The following is a 10,312-nucleotide window of genomic DNA, read 5'->3' as shown; positions in this document are numbered from 1 at the left end:
TGGTTCTGGTCCATCCAGGTTTTGTTTTAGGTGAACAGAACATTTATTTAGTAATCTTTTCTCTGACATTCTTAGAAGGACTTTTTGACTTGTTTGAATGTTTGTGTTGTTTTAGTCACCTCGTGTCCTGGTCTTTGTCGTACATCATCTGTACTGGTTCATGTCCACTACAACAGAATGGCTTGTCCACCTCGTCATATCTGGATGAATGGTTCACCGCTTTGGCTGACAGTAACGGGTGGGGCAGTCTGGCTGCTGCGAGTCCCAGCTGTCACCCGTCCTGCACCCTACCCCACTCCAACGCACTGAGGGAGGGTGGGGCCACTTCATCCAGAAGCACAAAAAGAAGAGAAGAAGATACAATAGATGTGAGCTGTGATAAATGTGACATACAAAATACAGTTAAGATTTGATAGGAGATCTTGGGTTATTGAGTTTTTCAAATTTTAAATATAAATAACATAGAAATAAAATACCTAGTGCCAACCCCACACTAACAATTCATACTAAGCAGCAAGTAGTCTGACTAACACAGAAACAAAAGATAAAAAGAAGATAGAAAGACTAACAAAGAAACAAACAGAAAAAAAATCATTCATAAGCAGCTTAAATCACCAAAAAAATCACATAATACATCTCAGGAATCAGTTATCAGTTTCTGCCTATGCAACTCCAGTCTCTCCTTTTAGCTCCCATATTTTATCAAGTGTATCTCCATTTTTCTGCAATGTATATTTATTTTTTCTAATGCCATCTCCCTAATTCACTTGACTATAGATGCTTTCTCTTTAGGTCTCCAGATCAGAGCTGTCAGCATCTCTGCCTAAAAATATAAATACAGCCAGTGTTAATAATCTGATCCTGAGGTTTCTAATAAATCACTTATATAGATCAGTTTTAAGCTAATGTTAATAAGAACAAACTTTTCCCCACAACCTGGCAACCCAAAAGTTCTCATTAATGGCTTATAACTGATCTGCAAAGGATTAGTTAAGACTTTATTGACCATTAATAAAGCCATTAATTACAAACAGTTGAAAGAGTTTGTGTCGTTCACACTCAGATGTTTCAGTTCATCACATGGTAGTTTTCTAACTGTACCTAGAAAAAAATCCAGATCTGCAGAGGGCGTTTTGTGGTTTCAGTCGACACACGTACTGATACCATATATCTGCAATACAATACAGAGACCTGTGTGTAGTTCTACACAGTACTGATGCTCCCTAATATAAGTGAAACTGACAATAGTGACAGAAACAGTAACATCTAAAGCCACGCCCTCAACAAACATTTGGCTTCATGAAATATTTAGCTCACTAATGCAGGAGAATTATTTATTACTTCTACTATTACAGTAATTTATCATCATTTATTTATTAGTGTTGGCTCTTAATCGCTTTAAAAATCTGTTTTGTAAGTTTTTGTAAAAGAAAAAAGAAAACATGCAGCGGAAGTAACAGAGGAAGTAGTAGTAATAGCAGTAATGGGCCAATCTCAAAATTAACGACACAAGCAGAAGTAGCAGTACTCGTGCTTTTACAGTTGCAGTAATGAAATAAATATTTATAATGGTTTCAATGTTTTAAAGTTCATAAACACACGAGAGAAAAAGAAAACTAAATTATAAATGATCAAACTTTTAGATATTTTCTGACAGATTCTTATCAAGATGTAATTTTAATTTGCATTTTGCGTTTTGATTAGAAAAAATGTCTCAAATTGTACTCCTTTCTTTATTAAAATGTTAGTCAGATGTTTGGGACATTGAAAATTAATATATATGTCTGTTAGAAAAGAAGTGGATTTTTTTCATCAGACTGAAGGATGTTATCTCCATCTCTGCTGTCAGCAAGTATTTCTCATCAGTGTTGTCTTGCCTGGTAACATTTCTCTCTCTGTTATCCGTCCTTTCTCATTATCCTCCCCTCTGATCTTCTCTTCTTCCTCTCTCCTCACCTCCTCCTCATCCTCTGCAGCTGTGTTTGTGGTTCTCTGTTCTCCTGCTGGTGGAGCTGTTGCTGCAGAAAGAGGATTTCCTTTAAAAAATTAAATAATTTTGAAAATCATTCTCACATCCCTGTGTGGCCATTTCGTGTCTCTCTATAGTTGTTTAATTATCTTTGCAACAGGAAACAGTCAATTCCATCAGAGGCTCTGATGCAGGGCCGTAACCAGAACCTCACAAATACTGAGGTCAAGAGTCTTACAAAACCCTCAGACTTCAAATGAAATGATAGGAAAAAATTAATACAAATAAGCGTAAAGTATTTATGCTTTATCTGATTGTACCTGCTCTTTCAGCATCTCTAACCTCTTCTACCCTACTTTTTATTCACCCAAAACTGAACTTGCCCTGAAGAAGTCTTTTTCTTTCTGACCTGATTTTCAATTTGTGAACAAAAATGAAAATACTTTCAATAGCAAATGGAACAATATGTCAGAGGCCTGTAGTCAGTTTGACAGTGTCTATTTAGCTAGCTAACTCTGAACTGTGGGGCAGCTAGCTCGCTAGCTAGCATTTTTTAGCACTCCTTCAGTCAACATAGCAGGCTGCAGTACTGCATTACGATAGCGTTAGCTTCCTATCAAAGTTATCAGCTCGCACACACTTTATAGTTTATAGATAGATAGATCTAACACTAGTTAACAAACCTACTTCTTTCTATCTGTGTGTCCGTTAGAGTTTCCGCCATTTTGACATTCCCTTCATTCCGGACTGCGTGTTGCTATGGTAACCAATTACAGCGCCGTCTTGCCGTCCTGCGGCTGAAAGTAAGTATTATTGGCAGATATCTGTCTACTAGATCGATAGATATCATCAATAAGTGACCGCAATAGATCAAGAAACGTGTTTGCGGGTGTCTATGGCTGGAAAATAGAAACATACATTTAAAATAAAAATTTAAATACCGAGGTCATGACCTCCATCTCTGCTTCAACTTCATATTTACTGTACAAACATGGGAGTGGTTTCACTTGGGCATCTAACTGTGAACCATAAATGCAATGTTTAATTACTTAATTACTTAATTTTCAAAGTGAAGGAAGCAGTTAAGTGAAAATGATGTTGTCACTGAGGCTGTATGTTTGTGTGGTTGCGTAATGGTGGATTTCAATATGTAGCCTCACTGCAACAGTCCCGACAATAAAACTAACTGAATTTGAATTTCTGAGAGAGCCAGACAAAAGACAGAAGAGCGAGAGACGGTAGAGCGAGCTAGACAAAGAGCTAGAGAGAGAAAGAGAGAGAGAGAGAGAGGGAGGGAGGGGGGCACGTTGTCATCACGTAGAGCCGCGAGGAGGAGAGGGGAGGGGAGGGGGTGTGCAGCCGGTCTCTCCTCTCTCTGCTGCAGCGGCCATGCTGCTGTCCGCCGTCTGTCTCGGTGCATCCCGGTCCTCCGCCGGTGTAGCCTGCCTGCCGCCGCTGCGTCCCTGTATCCCGGGTTAGCGGAGCGGCCTGGACCGGGTCTGCTCGGTCGTACCGGTGCAGTCCGCCTGGGGCCCCCGGATCCACGGGAACAGACCGGAACACGGCACCGGGGGAAGAGGAGAAAGCCTCCATAGCAACAAACCGGTTTCACGGCATTATTGGTAGGTGCCTCCCTCTCAGTGTGTGTGTGTGTGTGTGTGTGTGTGTGTGTGTGTGTGTGTGTGTGTGTGTGTGTGTGTGAATGGCGCTGTCAGCACAGCTTAGCAATGTTTGGGCGGATAGATGGATAAAGTCAATTCGTTTATCAGATGAAGAGAGAGATAAACAGGTATATAATAATTTCATCTACACCTTCATATTTTGTTCTTGGCTTCAGATAAATTACAATTTGACTGGAAATCAATGAGCCTTTTTTTCTCTCTCTCTCTCTCTCTCTCTGGCCTTGCAGGAAAGTTAATTTCACTAAAACGTGGTGACTATATTTCACCTGCAACCTCTTTTCCACCTTTTATTTTGCAGGAATTTATCCATAATGTGCATGCAAATACCATGAGAAGCAGAGGCATTAATCATTTCCAAATAAAAGCCCAGTCTCTGTGGTATTGTGCTCAAAATTCAACCTTGATTAAATGCAATCCTGCCTTCAGTATCCTTAAATGACTGAATTCAACATAAATCCTGATCTCTTTCTGCACATGGAGAGGTAACTGAAGGCTGAATGTGCCGGCTGCAGCACCTCTATCGCAGGATGGTAGGGAGGTCTGTCTTCTCAGTAAACCATGTGATTGTCATCTCTTTTTTTTTGTCAGTGATGGAGGGATGTTAAGGATGCTGGTAGACAAAGTGTGACCGGGACAAACCCCCCGAAGTGAACCGGATTACAAGGACTACACCCCAGCTGGACTGCTGAGACTCAACGTGCTTGTACCAGTTCTACACAACAATGCACCGGGTTTAAAGCCGGAACAGTGAGGTTACAGCTGGGTTACTGCGACTGCAGGAAGGTTACTGTGAGGACACGGCCAATTCAGAAAGTAGAGAGTTGACGTTTGTTGGTGAAACCGTGGAGTTTGTGGCTATAACGTTACTGAAATCTATATAAGGTCTACCCACATTTTTACTGGTTCTTCAGTAAGGCCAGAGCGTAGAACGATATTAGGACTACAGCTGAATTTTGAGAATCTAAAACCACATTTGAAGGACTACAACCTCAAAGGGTTACAAAGCTACTGGTTCTACATCTCTGTTTTGGGAAAACTACTTTATACTGGGTCTACAATCAAGTCAAGTTTACAGCACAAACATCTTATCAGGACTACAAACTAGATAAGCAAGAAACGTGGTAACCAGAATAAAAGTCCCATTTATCGCTGTTGGAGGATGAATCTTATGTAGCAGGGACTCTGTTGAACGCTACTGGACCAGTATTCACGATGTCTCTGAGTAAGACCCTCGAGCTGGAGCACTTTGACGAACGCGACAAGGTTCGCCGGGGACGCTCCACCAGGGCCAAGAGAGATGACTCCACGAGCAGTGGTGGAGGTGGGGGTTCTGGCCCCAGCTCCAGGGGCAGCAGCCTGGTTCCTAGCCCTGCCCACAGCGCCAACTGCAGCTACTACCGGACCCGAACCCTGCAGGCGCTCACTTCGGAGAAACGGGCCAAAAAGGTCAGGTTCTACCGCAATGGAGACCGGTATTTCAAGGGTCTGGTGTACGCCGTTTCCAGTGACCGCTTTCGGTCCTACGACGCACTTTTGATGGAGCTGACGCGCTCGTTGGCGGATAACCTGCATCTGCCGCAAGGGGTGCGCACAATCTACACTATAGATGGCAGCAAGAAGATCAGCAGTATGGACGAGCTGGTGGAAGGTAAGACTCACCAACTTACTTTTTACTCAACCTTGTTCCCAGTTAATTCTGTTGTGGCAAAATCTGTTCCCCTAACCTTATCCTAACTCTAACCACCAGCGAGGGGCTCTACAGCAAATACAAATACATTTTCTACCTAAAGAAATTGTTTTATTTTTGGGGAAGTTCTAGTTCTGTACCCGAATCAGGATATTCAAAGTCGACTCAGAGTCTGCAGTTGAGGTTGATGCTTCCATCTCACTTTTTCCATGACAGTTAGTTTTCTAGTTAGTTGTAGTAATTTAAACTTTAAAAGTTTATAGCCTGCCATGTTTTTGTATAAGAGTCTTCTTGAATAATCAGTTGTATCGTTGACGTTTAGGGGCAGTCCTTGGAAATACACTTACTTGCTTTCATGATGAGAGTTAAATGGGAGGAGTGATACCACTCTTATATCTGTATGCAAAACAAGAATGTAGAGCAAACTGGAGGTCACCTCCTGGAAATAAAACCACAAGTTGCTGCTTTTACATTTTGGGTTTTGTGTGGATTAAACAAGCAAGATGTTTGAGCTTTAGAGAGAGTTTGGACAGAGTTAGGTTAGCTGCCCCCCCCCCTCCAACTTTTAGGCCTTATATGCTAAGCTAAGCTAACTGCCTGCTGGCTCTAACTCCATGTGCATGTTATAGACATTAGAGAGGTTTTATTCTTCTTATTTATCTCTTAGCAAGAAAGAAAAAAATCAAACTATTCCTTAAATATCTCCAGTGCAGTGGTGCTGCATGAAATACATGTTTTAAAGCAAAATGCATATACAACATTTGTAATCTCTGATGTAATAGCTCCCTCTTTTGACCATTTCTGATCAGTTTACAAGATGTGGGTAATAGGAATCTCTGAAGCTGTTCATTAGCATCGGGATTAAGCTGCAGATTAACTTTTTAATAGCTTGTTATTGACTTTATGAAGCCCAATCAGTTCCTCATTCTCATTATAACCAGCTGGGCTCCTGGTGTGGACCATTCTCAGTGGTGGTTTAAATTTGTCTTTCATCCTAGTGGCACAAACATTTAAAAAATATAGTATTAATGCTGGGAAGTTGTGCGTTACAATGCACCAAACTTTCACCTTCTTTTCATGACTGAAGAAAACACATTTCCCATTGTCTTTGCCGCCCACCAGACTTTTTCTCACCACCTTCCAATGATGTCACTCTGCCCAAATTATCTCTCATAGGTATAAATGGACGTCTGATCTACTTTAACATTACATAAGTCAATTATCAGACTGTCACTCCCTTCATCGATCAGTCAGTCAACTGATCTGTCCTCCTTAAACCTCCTCACTGTCTCCTTCCTCTCCATCTGTCTATGCAAACACAATTGAATTATTTATTTCTGTGTACATCTACAGCAGGATAATTAGTGCATAATCAATACAGAGACCAAACCACCCCACCTACCATCAGAATACAAGATTTATTGAAGTCACAAATGAGAGGAAAAATTACTTTTCCGCCTCATGAGCTAATGATTCAGGGCTTAATAACCACAAAAACACTCCACCCAGTTGAACCCTGAAGGTCTGGAGAACCCAACTGTCAACTTTTGAATCACTGCCAGTGAACACTGAAATCTTCCTGGTCAAAATTTAAAATCTAAACATTCAACCAGGAAAATTCCCTTCCTTTAAACAACAACTCTGGAGTCCAGTCCGTCTGCTCTTCTTATCTTGTCTGAAGTCATTTAGCCTGAAACAGACCAGTGTAACATCACTTATCATCAGTATTGACGTGTGACTGGTTGTAATGTCCACTAATGAGTGCTAGTGCCAGGAAGCTGTTCAGCCAGAGACGTACTAGAAGACAGACGCATCACTCTTCAGCACTCGGTGGAATTAAACGACAAACAGAGCGGCTCTAAGCTGTGAGCCGAAAGTGGGAAACTCGTCATTCACGACCCCCTCTCCACCATCGAGCAAAACATGGAAGCCTGCAGGAGAGTTTTTGTTCGATTGTTTGACCAGCTAATGTCGACAGAGTGGCGTTTAAGTGTTTTAAAAGTAATATTTGTTGTGTTGGCAGCTGTGACGAGAATTGGGACTTGACGTATCGTACCTGTCCGGAGTAGGAAGTCCAGTTTCTGGTGTCCTGTGGGTAAAGACAGAAAAGATTACCATGGCTATGGTTTGTGAGTGTTCACATCAATGGACAACTTGAGTTTAAATACCTTTTTACGACTGATTGTAGTTGACATAAGGCATCCTTGTTTATTAGTTTTTAAGGCAAGTCTGTATAAATAAGCAGTAGGTTGGAGATATTGGAGTTTACAATGAATTACAAATTTACAATGTAATGTTGTTATTCTGACTCGGGTTTTGACTTGAATGGTAGTTATAACTGAGAAACTGGTATTTACAGCAGAAAATGAAATAATTCACTGTAAACTTAACATTTGTGGGTGTTTGGACTTTCAGCTGCGCAAAGATAGGATGGGACTAAATGATTAATTGAGAAGTAAGGTTAAATGTTCCTCAGGCTGCTTTATTTGTTATTGATTATATTTTTGATTCGAGTGATTATTCTGTAAAATCAGATGTTAATGGCAGCTCAGGTTTACACAGTGTGTGTGTGTGTGTGTGTGTGTGTGTGTGTGTGTGTGTGTGTGTGTGTGTGTGTGTGTGTCTCAAACAAGGTGTGGAAATAGTCAGTCTGCTGGTGGAGCGTCAGACAGAAGGTGTTTGGCCAGTCAGGTATTTGAATAAAAACCCAGAGCGGTCCTGTCCAGCTGGTTTGAATCACAAAGGTAAAGTCGTCACATGGAGACACAAGGTCAAACACACAATAACCGGGGAGAGAGAGAGAGAGAGAGAGAGACAGAGAGAGAGAGACAGAGAGAGACAGAGAGAGAGAGGGAGAGAGAGATGCTGAGTGTGTGAAAATGTAAAAAAGAAAAGGTGTGTGTTTGAGGGATACAGGGGCAGACAAGTTTGTGTGTGGGGGTAAAAAGAGGGAGAGAGGTGTGTGTGTGTTAAAAGATGGCGAGCTCTGCCGAGAGATATAGAAAGGTAGAGAGAGGTATATTCAGACTGAGGGAGAGAGACACAGTAGAAGAGCCATTCGTAACCATATAAGGTAAAACAGGAGAGTGGCTGTAGGCTACTGCACATGTGATGAGCTGCAATCTCATTCATTAAAGCTGCTACAGCTGCAACAATTAGTCGATTAATCAGTTAATTGATCAATAGAAAATTTATCAAATAATCAGTTTAGTAATTTTTAAATAAAGAATGTTAAACATTTGTTGTTTCCAGCTTCAGATATGAGGATTTGATGCTTTTCTTTGTCACACATGACAGTAAATGGATATTTTTCACTATTTAGTCTCATTTTAAAGGCAAAACAATTAATCAGTAAATTGAAAAAAATAAGTGAAAACAAGGAAAATTAAAATAATAATTCTCCGCAGCCTTATTGGGAATAACTACCTTTGATAAAGTGATATTTTCTTTACATTTTTGGAGAGGATTAATTTTCTTTATTTTACAGCTCAGAACCATGTAAAAAAAATACAGATTAGTTAATTAATCTAATTAGTTAACCAATCTTAATGAAAATAATGATTTGTGGGAGCCTTGAGAGCCAAATCACTCATAGAAGAGGAACCACAATAATGAGGATTATTGTGTGTTAAAGATTTTTTAGCAAAATTTCTCACTCGCGTTAAACTGACAAATCGTAAAACAAAATGATACAGAAGATTTCAGGTAAAACACTCAGAGAAACCAAATCCTGCAGGGGTTGGATGGTGGGTCCAGGTGGGCGGGGCTTGGTGACTGCTTTGTTGTGACATCACAAAGTTCCAGAAGTCCTGACGGCTGGTTTTAAGGCTCAGTTTCTGAATACAGGCTGTGTGCATTTCTCTGTGGACTGAGGCTTTGATACTTTCACAGTATTAATATAGAAGCTAGAGCTGATCTATAATCACACTACACATGGACACAGACCTTTACACTGGAGGAGCTTTAAAAGTCTTGAATTGGGAAGTTAACCCTTCAGCCAGCATTATTTTGATCAGATTCTTTGTTTAGTCCTCTTTTGTCTATCTCCATGTTTTCTGACCGTCAGGCGGTTTAGGACGCTGACGTCCTCCTGTGTGACACGTTCAGTTTTCCACCTCACGTTACCGAGCAGAGTCTGCAGCTCAGAGAGAGCGAGAGACGGGAGTGAGTCTGACATCTGCTGTCACCTTCACTCCATCCACTGTATACACACACACACACACACACACACACACCCACACACACAGCTTATATTACCCCACTTCATTTGACTACAGTCATTCTACTATAACTTTTGACCCTGAATTCACCTCACATCTTCACTTAACCACATTTTCAACACTAACTAATCATTTCCAAAGAGTATCATTACATTTTCTGATTATTTAGAATAATTGGCGTCACTTCATATTTTCAGTAGTTTTTGTTTTGAGACCCATGGTGGGAGAAAATTACATGCTTGTGTATTCAATGTTTGAGTTTTATTCCAGTGACCCTCAGTTGCTCTTCCTGAAGCGTCTTCCGTCTTTTTTAAGGGTTTTTTGTAGTAAAGACTTTCTGAATCTGAATCACGCGATGTGTGCTCTGCAGAATTTGTGATTTATGATATTCAACGATTTAATCAAAATTAACTTGACTTGCCCTTCCCCTCTTTCTGCCCAGGTGAGTGCTACGTCTGTGCCTCCAATGAGCCTTACCGAAAGGTCGACTACACCAAGATCTCCATCCCGAGCTGGAAGCCCGGAGCCAGCGCCGGGACCGGCCAGGCGGGCTCCCCCCGGTCCACCACGGTGTCCACCGGGGTGTCAGCGAGCACCGCCACCACCTCCAAAGATCGCCCTGAAGTTCGAGAGGGCAGGGAGAGCAAAGACTTCATCAAGCCCAAGCTGGTGACGGTGATCCGCAGCGGCGTGAAGCCTCGCAAGGCGGTGAGGATCCTGCTGAACAAGAAGACGGCGCACTCCTTCGAACAAG

The 10,312-nt window shown here is 41.4% G+C and overlaps 1 protein-coding gene across 1 annotated transcript in view; it reads left to right on the top strand.

Annotated features, from left to right (window-relative positions):
* The first annotated feature begins 4,837 nt into the window (after positions 1-4,837).
* LOC111233306 (serine/threonine-protein kinase DCLK2-like) overlaps positions 4,838-10,312 on the top strand; it is a 13,232-nt gene continuing 7,757 nt past the window's right edge. The window contains exons 1-2 of the mRNA XM_022761088.1: positions 4,838-5,299; positions 10,001-10,312. The exon at positions 10,001-10,312 is cut by the window's right edge and continues 77 nt beyond it. Coding sequence (XP_022616809.1) covers positions 4,864-5,299; positions 10,001-10,312 — 748 coding nt within the window. The 5' untranslated portion in view covers positions 4,838-4,863. The remainder of the gene's footprint in view (positions 5,300-10,000) is intronic.

This window comes from Seriola dumerili, unplaced genomic scaffold (assembly GCF_002260705.1).
Source record: "Seriola dumerili isolate Sdu_G_001 unplaced genomic scaffold, Sdu_1.0 BDQW01000388.1, whole genome shotgun sequence".
Taxonomy (NCBI): domain Eukaryota; kingdom Metazoa; phylum Chordata; class Actinopteri; order Carangiformes; family Carangidae; genus Seriola; species Seriola dumerili.
Note: the sequence above shows the minus strand (reverse complement) of the source record. Positions and strands in the feature narration are given on the sequence as shown.